Genomic DNA, 17,176 nt, shown 5'->3' with positions numbered 1-17,176 from the left:
AAGGCGATTTTACGCTCGAAGGGTATTCCGATTCGGATTTCGGAAGCTGCAAAGTCAACACGAAATCAACAACTGCAGGATGCCAGTTCTTTGGACCTAGATTGGTTACCTGGCAGTGTAAGAAACAAACATCTGTGGCGCTATCTACATGTGAAGCGGAGTATGTTTCTGCTAGCAGTTGCTGCTCTCAGATCCTGTGGATACAGCAACAGATGCGCGACTACGGTTTGCAGTTTCTTAGCACACCTCTGTTTGTTGATAATGAGGCCGCAATTAATGTAACTAAAAATCCAGTACATCATGCTAAAACTAAACATATAGAGATTCGTCATCACTTTATTCGCGATTGTTTCGAGAAAAAGTTGATACGAATTGAGAAAATCCACACTGACGAACAAAAAGCTGATTTGCATACCAAAGCTTTTGATAAAAATCGGTTTCAATATTTGTTAAAACTTAATGGTATGAAATTGCTTTCGGTGTCGGATGGGATTGTGAGCGTTGATAAGAGTACTGTTGCGGATGAAGACGAGAAACAATCTGCGATGGTTTGTCGATTTTTTACGTGTTTTAGTATTTAGGGGGAGATAGTTGTACATAGTTTATTTTCAGAAAATACAAAAACAGTAAAAAATGAAAAATACAAAAACATGATAAAATTGAAAAAGAGCTTGTGTATATAGGGAAAATGATAGTACATCAGCTAGACAATTACAGTATGCTAAAGATTTGTAAAGTTTAAATGAGTTAAACAGTCTCATTAATGATGTGTCGATAGTTTTTCACACACTTAGTAAATTTATTGGGGATATAAACCTAAAATTTCAAACTTGTGAAATTCGTGGGGAACACTACTTCGATATATAGGTAACCCCTGAAATCTCGTTTGAAAGGACCCATATTCTGAGATACTAGGTCTTTATACTCAGTGATATCTGGGGTATTATTCCGGGACTTCTGCTGTATGGAAGTACTGACCTAGTCCCCGAATAATACTTTCTGCAAAATGCTTGAAACATAGCATCGCCCTCAGCAAGCTGATGAAACAATAAAATTGATAGTCGCTGCTGTTGTAACTAAAATATCCTCTAAAGGGGACACACCAAAAGTCGAGCCATCATCTCTCTGCTGAACGGAAGTTCTGACCTAAGCTCTCACGGTTTCGCACCTAACCCCTTACAGATATCATCTGTGGTATACTCACCTGTAAGACTGAATATCTGGGATTCTGGATACGGGAGTATATTCAAGAGGTGGGACACATGAATTGAACTAAGTTCTTAAGACACTTAATTCGTATCCTGAATAGATTGAAATTTGTGTGAGAATTTAAGATGGATCAGTATATCGACAATCGAGGTGAATTGTTTAAGTCTGAGCATGTAATTAAGCATAACGGTACTGGTAATTGGTCTAAAAAGCTGATATGATTCCCTGACACGCTCGCCAAAAATAAGTTTGTAAATAGTTTACTTTCTGCAATTTAAGTTTTCTGTATTCCATTTCTTAGTCTAGATCACTTTAAAATCCAAAAAGATTTTACATTTCTGCTTTATTTTAGACAAACCAGAGTGGAAAGTTGATTGTCGGATTCTAGAAAGATGAAGCAGATGCAGGAGATTCTGAGCTGAAGAATGAGGAGAGCTTACTTTGATGGTGTTTGAAAGATGTTTTCAAAGTTAAAACAAGTTCATTAAGTTGATGCTTGTTACATTGTTTTTAGAAAATGAGAAAATATTTTTACAAAATCAGTTTGATTCGTCAAAAGATCAACCAGGGTCATTAAATTGAACTTGGTAGATTAATCAAGTAATCAGTATCATTAATTTGAATTTGAATACTTGAGTGGATTTTTAAAGCTGATTGAATTTGAGTTTTATTGTTTGAAAAGATAAATTCTAATGTTATTGGTAGAGTAATAGGTTTGGACTTCATTATTCCCAACGGAGGCAAATTGTCAAAGCATGAACCAGAACAAGACCTCAGATCCCAGCATACTGAGAGGGGGAGTCTGTGAAAGGGGGAGTCTGGATCAACAGCTAAAGGAAAGTCTAAAGATGGAGTCAGGTGGTGATTCTGAAACTTGTGAAGATAAAGTGATTATGAAGAGAAGACAGAGTTGGAGAAAAGACCGAGACCGAACACTCAGGATCTAAAGATTGCTAAAGACTACGTCAACATCCAAGGGGGAGTCTGTTGATGCATGGAATGTCTGTTGACTACGTCTACGTGAAGTCTTAGGTCAAGATAGGTTATCAGAGGGTCTAGAATGTCAAAATATGTATTTTATGATTGTAGGTTCGCTTTTGTGAACATTAGTTAGTAGGTCCGCTCATAGGGTTCTAGATAGGTTCGCTTATAGGACATCAGGGCAGGTTCGCTTATTAGTCAAAGTGTATGGTTCGCTCATACGACATGTCACTTTGGAGCGAACCATTCACTTCTATAAATACCTGATGTTTGTGTTCATTCGAGCGGACATGTATGTGTGCTTGTGGAACGAAACTCTGTCAAATTCATTTCAGAAAGCAATAAAAACAAAGGAATTGGAAAGGACAAGCTGTGTAACTTCACATATACTGATTCCGCCTTTATACGTGAAGATGAACTGTCTCGACTGACTTTTCAGGGTCGGAACACGGTCCAACACCCCAGGCTGAATCGGAGGCCCATCATAACCCGCACCACCAGAAGAAGAACCAGTAACCTTCTCACCAGCAGGAGACTTCTGCGGCTCAGCACCAGATTTTTGCTTCCCAGCATCAGAAAACCGTAGATCCAAATTATCAGCATCATTTGGAGAGATCAAGTTGTTAGAAGAATCAACGGTATCAAAAATCTGAGTCGCAACCTTCTCCACAGTCTCCTCCGCCCGCACGGTCGGATCGGGCACCACCTTGGCAAAAGGTGCCGCAGTTTCCTTCGTAACACCCGCATCCGTAGCCGTGGTATGCAGGGGAGACGAGGGAGCATCAAAGATAGAAAAATCTATACCTTGCAGTTCTGCAAAGCAAAGAAAGCAACAACTATCAGAAAACAAGTTGTGCATACAAAACACTTGCGAAAGTTATACACTTACCAGCAGTAACCGCAGGTTTCTTTTGCGTCGAACCAGCCCTCTTGGACTGCAGCTTCCGACGTTTCATTTCACCGGCACCAGCAGCCGTCTGCTCCGGTTTCCTCTTCTCACCAGCAAGGGTGGAACCCGCAGCAGTCCCACCTACAGCCGCATCATCCGCAGCACCCACAACCGGTTATTGTCCAGTCTTTTGAGTTCAATAGGTTTCAGCCTTGGAAACCAATCAACTGTCTTGTCGGTAGCTACAGCAATATCCTCCACAGGGAGGTCCGCATTCACATTCCGCAAAGTCATCTTTGCGGCTACCGCAGCAGCCCTAATGTAGAAAAACTTCGTCTTCCACTTTGTAACACCCTTGGGAGGGGTCATCAGCTTCTTACTTCCGTGTCGTTGATTAAACGAAAAGAACCCGGTGTTCACCGTCAGGTGGTAGAACCGCCGGAAGTTTTCAACAGACACCTCCAAACCATGAGCACGGAAGGTGTACTCAAAATTCTGATCCGAAACATCCCAAACGGACTCAGTTAGGAGATGTGCTTCTGATAGAACTCCAGAATTTCGGCAACAAACACCGTCAATGGCAGTCGGAGGTTGCCATCATAAAAAAACTCCGCCCACAGGGTAATATATTCCGCCGGAACATCGGCACCGGTATCTCCCTCTTGGGGGTAGATAGCCCCATACTCTTTGGGCATTTGTATGCTGGTCATCAGGTTGTCAAAATAACCTTTTGACCACTTCAACACTGGTAAACCACCACCGATTACTCCACCATCACCCTCTTCATCTTCATCGGCCGCCGCCAGCGGCCGTTTCTCAGGGTTTCCACCCTCTACATTTTGTGGACTTGAGGGTTCAGCCATCAGGATGAAGAAAAGAAAAATGAGGACTAAAACTCAAACCACCTCACCGGAATTTCAGAAAACCTTATCGGAGAAGACAGAGGAATCTTTTTTCTCTCACCAGAATTTTTGAAATTTTGAACAACTGAGGGGAAACCACGAACGGTTTCCCCTTATATACCGATCGCAATTAATGCAGCATGGAAACTGAATCATCACGTTCAAAAAGAGCGAATTATGCGGCACCACGTGTCAAGAGACGGTTCCGCTGACAGTTACCACGCGCGCGTGGCCGCACACGCGCCTGACATAGGAGACGTTTACACTCCTGCTACAGCGCATTTAATGACCTCGGGCAGTGCAAATGTCCTTTCATTTTAGCACATGCCAGAAAATCTCACCAACTTCCACCAACCCACACGTGCGCTCAGCCACGTATACAACAAAAGGCGACAACATTATCCAAACACAAGCGGCATGCGGTTTCTCTGGTATACCGCACCATAACCCTTAACGCATGTCGTTTTTTTTACATACCCCTCAAAATAGCTAAAAATTATATCCTTCCATGGTTAAGGGGGTATAAACATGTCCGCACATACCCATGAGCACACGTGGAATATGCGGAAATGACACACACGAGCCCGTATAGGTGTGTCAGATACTCAGAACCAGCGTTGTTCTTTGGACTGAACCGCATCTCAGAAACAGGTAAACCGCATTACCTTCATTCTCTTCAAACTTCAAATCCCTCCTGTCCGGTTCATAACCACAGAGGGTGCATAAACAACTTCTTCAACAAAAAGAAGGAGGGGAATGTACGTGCACGCACATCAGACACCATAGTCCAGTACTCCTCTGTCACGGCCTAGGATCTTCTCCAGACTCCAAACTACCTTCTAGACACCATAGTCCAGTACTCCTCTGTCACGGCCCCCGACCCGGTTTGACCCGTTTCAGGAGCCGCGGGACAGAAATCCCGTGATATTTATTTATGTGATTTTAGCAGCGGAAATTTTAACATCAGGATCGTTGTAAAGCTAAAACTTTTCCCGATTATTTTATTTCACAATTCGGGATAAACCCCGATAATTTACAATACATAAGTTTTAGTGATAAATCCTTATTTCAAAACGTATTTCTTTATTTTATACTGAGCCACTATTTTAAGCTTGAAATGCTCCTCAGCACTTTTCCTGATTTACAGTAGATCACCTGAAACATGTTTGAAAAAGGTTTTGTCAGCGGGGAAATACTGAGTGAATCATTCTATTTACTGAAAACGACACATTTGTTATAATTTACAGTATCAAGAGTTTTTACATATGTTTATTATCAACCAACTTTCAAGAATAGGTATTTGTCACATACCAGCTCTGTGACTGTGGTCATATCACCATTGGCTGTCCCAATGAGTGACGTATATCACTTATTTTTAGGCTCGCCCACCTAATGTGAATGAAACAATAATAATACTGTGCACAATACCCCACATACCGGCTGTAATTTGGTGATTACATAAACTTAATCACTGTAATTATAACTCTGAAAAAATGATTTGGAGTATTGTAAAAATGTTAATAAAAAGAGAATGACTCACATTGTAGATTTAGTATGGATAGAATATGATTTTAGCCCTGTTAACCTAATTTCAACAATAATGCACACAAAACAGGGTTAATGATCAATACAGCAGTTACGATAACTCACGAGATCAAATTCTCACAATGAACAACAAAGTGCGATACTTAAACTCATTCATCGAATTAACGACGAACGACAAAGTATAACCCTAATGTGGGTGGCACTTAAACATTCTTTGGATATATTGATCTCGGAAAATGAATCGTAATAGCGATCGAGTAATTACCCTGTTCCGCGGCAGCGATTCGAGTGCGGTGTGTGTTTATTTTGTAGTATACTGACTCTAATTCGACGCACAGACAGCAATTGAACGTCGCTTTCATTCCAAAATTCAAGTCCCAATGTCGGCTATTTATAGCCAGAAAATAGCATCTCTTACGGACCGTATGACTTAACCCTTACGGTCCGTAAAGGATGTGGTTAGGCTTACGGTCCGTATGGACCTACCCTTACGGTCCGTAAAGGGTGCAGTCTATTTCCCTAGCCTAGCTGATTTCGGGACTAGCTTAGCTGAATCATCAAACTTTCGTTTTTCAATTGTGACAACGAATTAAATAGACAAATATCAATTAGGGTTTAACCCCCCTGAGTTTTAGGGGCCCTGATCCTGATTCCGATTGTTCCGGAAATTTTAGGGTTAGTGCGGAATTACTTGGGTGTCTCAATTAGGGTTTCCTTATTGACTAATTATCATTCTAATTATTAATTTCAATGAGAGTTGTTACATCCTCCCACATGCAACTTGCATATGGCAGCAACACTAGACTGGGGGGACTTGAAGGAGTATTGTTCCAGATCTCGCGTCAGCATCGACCGCGAGTGACCATTACCCTTATCAAAACCCCCACTAGCTAACAACCTACCTGTGTCTGCCCGGGAACGCGCCGACACAGTGGTTAAATCCAATTTGCCCAATGATGGAGGAGGACTCACCTGGAATATGAGAACGGTATAGTGTTGCGGCATGACACCGCATCTGGTGTATGAAAACGGAAGCGTTCACAGCAATGCGGCCTAGTACCGCATCCAGTGAACACTTCTATCAATAAAAGGGAGCTGGATAACAGCAACAGTCACCACGGACGACGATGCGGCTTGGCACCGCATCTCGCGTATTTCTTGATCAAAGAGTGAGAAGCCGGAACGTCTACAGTTACCGCAAACAACGATGCGGCCCGCACCGCACCCTGTACACTCAGCAAGTGGGACTAACACCACAGAGCAAGTAGCACCAATGGCAGCAGCCTGTCAGGTCTACGTAAGCGACAGACTGACGTGGCGTCACCTCCACAGCCGACATGCCTGACACACCTGCAAAGGTGCAGCATGCCGTCAGTCTATCCATCCACCTCCTCCTTCACTCCTCGACTATAAATACCAACCCCAAACCAGGTTTGAGGTATCTCTCTTAACAACTCTCTCACTACTACTACTATCATACTTTGCTTCCCAAGCAGACTACTGATTCTCACGCCGGAGAGTGGTAACAAGGAGCACCCCCCACCCCATCCTCCTTATTACGAGTCACGGTTTGTTTCCTTGTGCAGGAAATCAACCGGCAGGCGATCCAGCCAGCGATCCTCGAGAGGAAGGGATTAACCTTTCTTGACGAGACCAGTGTGTTAAACCTGCCCGGTTAACCATTGTTTCATCACTCATCAAACTCGAACAGTCAGGGTTATGTTTCTGGGATACAGTGTAACATTGCTGTAAACATCAAAAATGGACAAGAGTTTACAAAAGCAGCTGTAAAGCAACACATCGCACTGTTAGCTTCCGTTCTTGAGTCATATAAGAGTTTGGTAGCTGGAAGGATCGGTAATCCAGACATGACAAAGGAGGATTACGATCAAATCGATCCAGGGGAGTTAGAGCTGATTGACATCAAATGGGGAATGGCTAGCTTGGTAAGAAGAGCCTAAAGGTTTATGGAAATTACGGGTCGGAACAGTCTTTCAGGACCAGATCAAAAGCTTGGATTTGATAAGTACAAAGTGACGTGTTTTAAGTGCAAAGAGAAGGGACATTTTAAGCGTGAGTGTCCGAATAGAGAGGTCAATAACCATCAGAATCCTTTCACAAACGACTACTACAGACAGGCGATCTATCACAAGACAAATCAACGACCAGTCGTTCAAAGACCTCAGATCGAAAACAAGCCGGAAAAAGCTCTTATAGTTAACCAAGATGATGAGAAGGTTACTGAAGGTTTCAGTTGGGATAAGTATATCCCTGGCAGTGAAGGTAGAGCAATGATGGCTGAGATTGTGGAGGAACCGGAGAGTGTTGTTGAAACATAAGTTGTTAGTGAAGATGTGTCTGAAGAAAGTTTGGTTGATCTCGAAGAAGTTGCTACAGAAGTCTACTATTATCAATCCGAACAGGAGGTTTTAGCTAGTTCTTTTAAATCAATTATGCCTCCTAATGTGTTTGATTCTTTTGCAGGTTTTTTCAATGAGCCAACAACAGGATTTTGCCCACAGTATGATGCTGAGAAAGCTCCGGTTGAAGAGATAATTGATGTCTCCAAAGAAATGACTGAAGAGACACTAAAAGAGATTGCTTACAAAGCCTTAATGGGGAAACTGAAAGAGGTAGACACAGCCAGAGCCTGTTGATACTGAGTCAGTTGAAAACGTGTCGGTCAAAACAAAGTTAGGTTAAAAGGAGTCTGACGGGAAATCCGATAGTGAGGAGATCAAATCAGAAGGAGTGTCTGAGTCAGAGTCTGATGGTGTCGGTACACAGGATGTTAATATTGATCAAGGGGAAAAGATTGTTGAAAAGATTGATTCAATTTCTGAAACTTCATGCAAAAACTGTTCAAAACCATACATGGAATGTCTTGAAAAAGACAAAAAGTTTCAGGAATTGAAACAATACACTGATGAGATTAATTTGATCTAAGTGAAGTAAAAGAAGCTTATGACACATTGGCTAGATCTATGAAAATGATTCAAAAAGAGAGTCTTGAAAACGATAAAGCCACAAGATTGTTAAAATCAACAGTTTTTGATAAACAAGTGGAAATCAACTTTCATTTGGACACGATTGCTTCATTGAAAAAGGAATTAGAGTTAACAAAAATTGAGAATGAAAGAATTGATAAGAAGTTGATGAGTTATGTTGCATCTTCATATGTGATTGATCATATTGTCCCGCAACAACCAGATGCAACACCTGTCTTTAACAGTATTCCACCCCCAATGTGGAATCATTACACACAGAAGTATCCAGATGGGGTGGAAACTGCTTTGAACCTCAAACTAAGAACCATTGAGAATGAGTTGCCTGAGAGTATTGATGTTACATTCTCTCCGTCCGACACGGATAATGAGTCACAGGTAATCAAAACCGTTGTTGACCAAGTGTTAGACGAAGAGAGTGATAACTCGGAGATTGAGATTGTCAAAACTCATTTTGAGAACTCCAATTCTGATACTAAAGAAGATGGTAACTTCTTAGACAGATTTATACCAAAATCAGACAAAGTCGCGAATGATTATTCGATCATTGTGGTTTACACAATGATTGGAACTGGGAAACTTTATTCTGATTTTGAGTATCCACTTCAAAATGCCAGAATTGAGAATTTTGAAAAAGTGTTTAAATTGGTCGAGATTGACATTTCTGAGGTAAACAACAACGAATTCTTTTCAAAACCTAAAAAGTCTTTTGTTAAAACACAACCAAACAACTCGGGAAAGAAAGAGTGGGTGGACAATGGTGGTAATAACAAGAGAAATGAAAACAAGTTCAAAAACAAAGGGGTTGGATTTGAAAAGAAAATGGATAAGAAGAATGTCAAGTCAAAGGAAAAGATGAGTGATGTTTTCGTTGTTGGTCCTAGTGTTGATGCTGAAAAAGAGTATATTTTCAGTCAAAAAGCCATTGATGATTTCAATGCAGCGAAGAAGTTGAGAGAAGAGACATACAAAACAACTTTTGTCGAATATGACAAAAGAATTTGTTACCGCTGCAATGAAATTGGTCACATGGCCAAGCAATGCATGAAAAAGCTTGAGAAACCTGTTTTACAAAAACCCAAATCTAAAGCTCCGACTGATGTTAAGGGTAAAAAACCCATGGTTTCCCCCGTTCGAATCTTGAAAAGAGGTGAATCTTTGAAATCCGAAGAAAAGCCGAAATCAACCTTTGAGATTGGCGAATCTTTGAAGACTCACAAGACTTCAAAGATTTATCCAAAAATGAAAGTTTTTGAAAATCAATCATGGGTGGCAAAACCAAAACAATCAGTTGAGGCAAAGAAGATGGAAAGTGTTTTGAACACTGAACCAAAAGTTTTTAAAGATGATGTTGAAAAACTTGAATTTGAACTTGATAAGCCTCTTGAGGAATTTCCTCCGATTAAGAAGGAAGATTTAAAACCAAAAGTCAAAACTGATGTTCCGAATTTCATTTTTAACATTCCGAAAGTTAATGTGACATGTGATATTGTGTTTGGTAGTGTTTCAACTGTAAAGAAATCATGGGCCTCATTGTTTGAATGATTTTCTTCAATGTGTGCAGGGGCTTCCAAGATCGATAATCTCGAAGTGGATAATGGACAGCGGAGCTTCAAGGCACATGACCGGAATGTTAGCATTGCTCTATGACGTTAAATCTATTAACGGAGGATATGTGGGATTTGCTGGGAATCAGGGTGGAAGGATAGTCGGTCAAGGGACTCTAACGAATGGAGTCATTACGTTTGATAAAGTAAACTATATAATCGAACTTGAAAACAATCTGCTGAGTATCTCACAGATTTGTGACAAATCTTTTACAGTACACTTTACTAAAAATGAATATCTAATCATAAAACCTGGTTTTAAAATTCCTGAGGAGATGGTGTTGATGCGAGCTCCCCGAGAAAATGACTTGTATGTACTCGATATAAGCATCGCAACAACAACAGATCATAAAAAACAGTGTTTTGTGATAAAAACAAAGGCAACAGAAAAAGAGTCAATAATGTGGAATCGAAAGATGGGCCACATTCATGTTAGAAAAATGAACTTTCTTGTACACAATGATTTAGTTGAAGGTGTGAATCTTAAAAGTTTTCATTTAAATGATGATTGTGTAGAGTGCAAGAAAGGAAAGCAGACAAAGAAGTCACACCCGCAGAAGTTGCTGAATTCAATCAGAGTACCGCTCGAGAGACTCCATATGGATCTCTTTGGGCCGGTTAATGTGAAAAGTTTCAATGGAGACTTGTACTATCTTGTGGTTACTGATGACTTCACAAGGTTTTCGTGGGTGGTGTGCATGGAAAGAAAAGACCAAACTTTTGGGTCGCTGATGATCCTATTCAAGAAGATGGAAACACTATATAAGCTGCCGATCAGAAGAATAAGAAGCGATAATGGAACGGAGTTCAAAAATAATCGAATGCTCTAGTTTTGTAACGAGAAAGGGATTCTTCATGAATTTAGTGCACCATACACTCCACAGCAGAACGATGTAGCTGAAAGAAAGAATCGTACCTTGATTGAAACAGCTCGAACAATGCTTGTTGATTCCAAGTTGCCAATATTTTTTCTGGAGTGAAGCAGTGGAAACAATGTGTTATACACTGAATAGAGTCCTCACAGTGAAGAAATACAAGAAAACGTGTTTTGAACTTCTTCATCGTTATAAGCCGAATTTGAAGTTTTTAGAAGCGTTTGGATCTCCGTGTACCTTTATAGATCCTGATGGCAAGTTTGGTGCTAAATCTAATGAGGGTTTCTTTGTAAGTTACGCGAGCCCACTGAAGAGGGTGTTTGTTCCAAGCCTGGGGAAAGTAATTCAAGTTCAGCATGTAGATTGTCAGAAGCATACAGCTCCACCGCAACTTCCCGGACAAAGATTCATGTTCGATTATGACAAACTCTGGGAGTCTTTCCAACTTCCGACTGAGCCAAGTATCGAGGAACTCGTACTGTTATACGAACAGCAACAATCTAGTTCACAAGATCAGGTGCCAAGACCGTTGGTAGTTTCTCAACCTGACGTGGGTACTAATGATCACGAGGCCGGTCCAAGTGGAACGATACACGAAGACCCAGAAGAACCAGCTCCAACATTTGATAATTCTGACGACTCAGAATCAGAATCCGGTCCGACTTTTGACGAGGAACCAGATTGTCACACCCCGATATTTCCACGTATTACCGGTGGGCCCGGTGGGGAGTATCCTGACGTAGTTGATATCATCATAGTCAAACAACACAATTTAAATGCACAACGGAAGCAAAATATAAATATATTACAATCCGATCCAAAAGTAATATCAAATATTACAACGGAATGTAAGTTGAATCCACAGGCGGATCTTAAAACAGAAAGATAACATTGTTCAACAGACTTTAGGCATCTAGAACTTGCGAGATTCCCTATTGACGCCCTGAGCTCTCAGTCAATTACGTATAGTACCTGTCACTTAAACTTTTGGGAAAATACGTCAGTTTACACTGGTAAATACAACTTAACTGACTCATTTTGAAAATGTTTTAGAAAATTGATTTGAATGCACATGGCACAAAACTTTTATAACTTGGGACAATTATATAAAAATAATCTTGTATACAGATTTACATGTTCGTTATACATTTAGGGCCCGATGTAGAAACCGAGTCAAGATTAACAGACACACCACAAGTATAGGCCCACAAGAGAGTGAGATACCGTTTCCCTTAAGCAACTATCAAGTGTACGCCTACACCCCGTGCTTAAGACATGGCCATTTTTAATTTATAATGATGCCAAGGATATCCGGGACATGGTCATTAAACTCCCAAAGGCGTAAAACAAACAAAACCAATTTTTAGACAGATCACATTGATAATACCCAACTACTAATGAGTTAGGGTCAATTGTCCGACCAAGCGGTATTTTATATACCGTACCCCAAGCCCGTATAAGGGAAAATAAGTTTAAAGTATTTACCTGAGCTTAAAATGCAATTTATACTCAGCCGTATATCCTAATCAGCAAGCACAAGTACTTCTACTGGGGCTCTTAATCCGGAACGAAGGTTTTTATTAACCTATTAGATTCCTAACGGGTCTTGTTTAAGTATTAACTTAGACCTGTTAGTTTTAAGGAAAGGTTTACGGTTCAAACGCAAGATTAAGCGAAGACCGGATTAGAATGTGGTTTAGTCCCAACAAGTTTGAATACTTGTTTAATATGGGTAAACTAAACACATTCTGGATTTTGAGATAAAAATGATAAGGTTTGACCCGTTTCGGCTAATTTATGTAAACTAGTTACATAAGCCTATCCGAACGCGAAAAAGGGCGTAACGGGTAACCACAAGAGTCATGAACAGGTTTCCTAAGTTAATATGCCTTAAATATGTTGTGATATCAGTAGGATGCCTTCCATTATGCCCAAGATGATTTTAAACTCAAACTATGCCTCGCAAGGGCATTTTGGTCATTTTAAAGTTTATAAAAGAGTTTAAATAGTAATCTGAGTTACAGGTCTGATTAAATCAGTAAATATACTCATTTTAATAAGCTATAACAGTAGGGTATCACTTATACGTGAAATTTATTTATTATAACCATAGTATGCACCGTAGGGGCATTTTGGTAATTTCACATAAGCCTAAAAGGCCAAAACTGGAAATCTGAGTTTAAAACTTTTGCTTACTGTTAAAATATAAAAATTTACTGAGAAAATCAGTAGGCATCAACCCTTATATCTTTAAACTAGTTTTGATACATACTATGCGTTAAAAACGCTTAAAAAGGCGACTTGGAGCCATTTCCGGGTTTTGTATAGAAAGCTGATATTTTTAATATTCCAGAAGGCTCAAAATATTTTATTTAACATATTAGATCAGTAGAAAAAGGTTTGGGGTCAAAAGGATTTATAAAACTCATTTTATAGCCCAAAAGGGCAAAACCGACAATTACCGAATTAATGCTACAACCCTAAGTTATGCTCAGCCTAAAAATAAATAAAAATCTTCAAAAATCTCAAAATATTATTTTATATCAGTGGGTAAAAAGTTTGGTATTAAAAATTGGGTTTAGATAGGCTATACGCTAATTATGTCGTTTTAATTAATAAAAAGCTTTTCATTTACGCTAATGAGCATAACTCCTAATCTAGACCTCAAACTGATGTCAAATTTTAGGGACAAGTTTATAATTCAGTAGTGAAGGTTTCTATCCTCTCACATTTTCAAAAATATCGTGTTAAGGTCAAAAGGGCATAACGGTCAACATTTAGGCATATAACGGAAATACGCATGAACTAGGATTTCTACGGAACCAAGTTGTATAACCTCGGAGGATTATACTAACCTATAATATGGTCCTAATGGAATCCTAAGACATATCTAAACTAAGCCAAATCGGGTCAGAACTGAAAGTCAAATCAAAAGTCAACTTTTGCGACTTTCGGTTCCGAACCGAGCCTATACTCAGAATTGTCGGGTTGAATCATGCTTAGGCATGTTCAACTAATATTTACCAAGTCATTAAAGTGACAAACTGATTTTATGGTTTTTATATTAATAGTTATGTATTTTATTTAATACTAACCCGTTTGACTTTTATTTGACCCGACAATTTAACTAAGTAAACGTGGTAACTAGGAGGTGCCCTTTTGAGGGTTTAACACCTACCTAATTACGGTCACGTAGCCACGTTTATTGCAAACAATGGCTTAACCGTTTAAAAGTCAAAGCGTTTATCGATAACGCTTGACTATTTGGTTTAAAACGCTAAACCAACTAAACTAAGCACGAAAGAATACTTACTAAGAGTCCAAAGGACTGAATGAAGGTTCCCAAAGGATCAGGTTCCTCCTAGTTGAGAGTTATGAGCAGATTTTTGGGAAGTGGTGTCACACCCCGACCACGTGGAACATACAAAACGTGGCGGAAACGTCGGGGAGTGTTGTAACAGAATCAATTGTTTCAAATCCATGGCAATTGAAGTTTCGTTTTATTAATCAAACATGAAAGTTTACATTGTTTTATACAAGAACGAAAGAGTACATAACATGAATTAACTAGTTCTTGTCTCGTTTTAAGTCACTAAGGCACAGGTCCGCCTAAGTATGTCTTGATAAGTCCTATGCATCATCTCCTGAAAACACATGTGAAAATAGGTACGTCAGCATAAAAATGCCTGTGAGATACATTGGTTTTGTGAAAATGGAATTCATGACTTATGTTTGAGAAAATGTTTAGTCATGAACCTTGTAATTTGCTTTGTCTTGTAAATCATTTGAAAAACGATAAGATCAGATGATATGTATAAATAAGAGAACACTGTATGGTTAAATGGATAACCATGTAAAATGAGTTTGTATAAGATAAGTCACAATGTCTCGTGAAAAGTGTGTTATTTGTATAAAATGTCATATGTCTCAAATTGAAATGATTCAAATAACGCTACGATATGTAATACCATACAAACACTTATATATAGGAAGTACCAGCGGCGTATCCACCATGCTTGTATCATATTACACACGCCTCGTTACTTAATCACTTTACTCAAACCAAACCATCAAGATGAAATGTTTAACAATTGTGGAAATGTTTATGTATAGTCAAATGTCTATTGTCAAATGTAAATCATGTCAACGGTACAACTGGTTTACACGGTTCAATGGTTACAAACGGTTCATATAATCGAAGGGTTAAGACGGTTCACATAGTCAAATGGTTACAACGGTTCAAAATGTAGCATAATGTGTTCATATGCTGGATGAGCATATGCAACAGAAATGCAATGTAAAACCATGTACTAAGTACGCACACAATGGGCATACATAGCATGTAATGTAAAGCAATGTACTAAGTACGCACACAATGGGCATACATAGCATGTAATGTAAAGCAATGTACTAAGTACGCACACAATGGGCATACATAGCATGTAATGTAAGGCAATGTACTAAGTACGCACACAATGGGCATACATAGCATGTAATGTAAGGCAATGTACTAAGTACGCACACAATGGGCATACATAGCATGTAATGTAAGGCAATGTACTAAGTACGCACATAATGGGCATACATAGCATGAAATGTATTGTAAAGTGATGTACTAAGTATGCACACAACGGGCATACGTAGCATGAGATGTATTGTAAAGAGATGTACTAAGTATGCACACAATGGACATACGTAGCATAGACACAATGAAATCATGTACTATATATGTACTATCGAACATAGCAAGTATATGATGTGAAAACCGGAAAGCATGAAAGTAACAAGTAGGCACATGCGTTTAACCCAGCGAGATGTAGATCGTTTGTAGGATCACGTGGCAAAGTGCTTCTTTTTTATTAGTAGTTTTCTACTGACAGAATTAGTATTGGTGTCATCGTGCCCAATTTATACTTTTCAAAGGTCTTGCCTTGGAAAGTCGTGTGTGATATATTTCAACGTCGGTGGACGTATATTTTTAAGTTTCATGTGTTTTCTTGTGTATTCGCACAACTTTACATGCTTCTTATGTGCATTAATAATTTATGATGATGCTTTGGAAATTCTTTATATTTTTGGATGGTGTTTCAACTTAAAGGGTTTCCCTTGTTTATATTGTCACATGAGACAAATGATCAAACGAAATAATGTTTGACATCGGAATTATGAGAGATTTCTGATAAAGAAATCTAGAATTATTATTGACACTTATGCTTGTGTTTTATTCTTTAATTACCAATCGTTATGGTTTTTGGAATTTCCTTATAGATATCCTATTTATATAATCAAATATTTCACATGCTGTAATATACATACCCTTTATAAGGTCAGGGGAAGGTTCATTTGAGAAGAAAATTAAGTTGAGAAGAAAAAGAACAAAGGGTACAATTGTAATAAATAATTTTTTCTCCTCTTATTTATGATTGTTTTTTGACTAATTAATTAGTCATAAACACTATCATCCTCCACACTATATTTTTTGCCTACACGCATCAAAATTTATCCTACACGTTTTGAAATTTACCCTACACATATTAAATTTATCCTACACACCTCGTAATTCATCATACACATCTCGTAATTCATCCTACACTTTAAATTATTTTTCTTTTGTTCTTTGAAAAAAAATATATTTTTTAAAAATAGGTTACAAATTTAATGTAGTTAGTTATTAAAAAGAAAGACTACCAATTAATGATCTATTTAAGTTTACCAATATACCTTTACCCTTACACTAATATTAAATACAAAAATTAAATGAAGTAAAATGAAGGGTTCTTATTGGTTGAAATTTATTCTTTTTTATTCTTACAAAAAATTTCTTCTCATTTGAACCCTCCACTATAAGGTCAATGTATTTATCAGATTCATATTTCCAAGAACCAGTCAGATATTTGGTCATGATACTATTTAGGGAAATCTTGTCACTGGTTTGACATGCCATTTATCCCGTCTTATCCGGTTCGCGCCGGAGCGGTAATCTCAGTATATCCGGACAAGCTGGAGAGTCTGCTACTCTATACCCAGTTTTGCCGGAGAAAATTTTCTATTTCCCATAAATAGTATCTTTTCAAAAAAAAGTGCCTCTTTTACTAGGGCTTTTATCCAGAATCAAGAAAATTTGTATTTCCATAACATATCTTTATTCTTGACCAAGTAATAT

The 17,176-nt window shown here is 38.8% G+C and overlaps 1 protein-coding gene across 1 annotated transcript; it reads left to right on the top strand.

Annotated features, from left to right (window-relative positions):
• Window positions 1–8,516: 8,516 nt before the first annotated feature.
• On the top strand, window positions 8,517–10,968 carry LOC110866970. The gene is made up of 5 exons (XM_022116113.1): window positions 8,517–8,747; window positions 8,793–9,200; window positions 9,273–9,681; window positions 9,823–10,043; window positions 10,096–10,968. Exons 1-5 carry the CDS (start codon window positions 8,517–8,519, stop codon window positions 10,966–10,968), a joined length of 2,142 nt encoding a protein of 713 aa, XP_021971805.1.
• Window positions 10,969–17,176: the final 6,208 nt, after the last annotated feature.

This window comes from Helianthus annuus, chromosome 7 (assembly GCF_002127325.2).
Source record: "Helianthus annuus cultivar XRQ/B chromosome 7, HanXRQr2.0-SUNRISE, whole genome shotgun sequence".
Lineage (NCBI taxonomy): Eukaryota > Viridiplantae > Streptophyta > Magnoliopsida > Asterales > Asteraceae > Helianthus > Helianthus annuus.
The sequence above is the reverse complement of the archived record's forward strand: the minus strand, read 5'-3'. Positions and strand labels throughout refer to the sequence as shown.

What these genes read in the sequence shown, in the direction of transcription:
- LOC110866970 (XM_022116113.1), top strand. Translation starts at nt 8,517, where the DNA reads ATGATTCAAAAAGAGAGTCTTGAAAACGATAAAGCCACAAGATTGTTA. An exon ending in TCGAGATTGACATTTCTGAG is followed by an intron (nt 9,201 to 9,272) that starts GTAAACAACAAC and finishes AACTCGGGAAAG; the next exon opens with AAAGAGTGGGTGGACAATGG. An exon ending in TGTTTGGTAGTGTTTCAACT is followed by an intron (nt 10,044 to 10,095) that starts GTAAAGAAATCA and finishes CAATGTGTGCAG; the next exon opens with GGGCTTCCAAGATCGATAAT.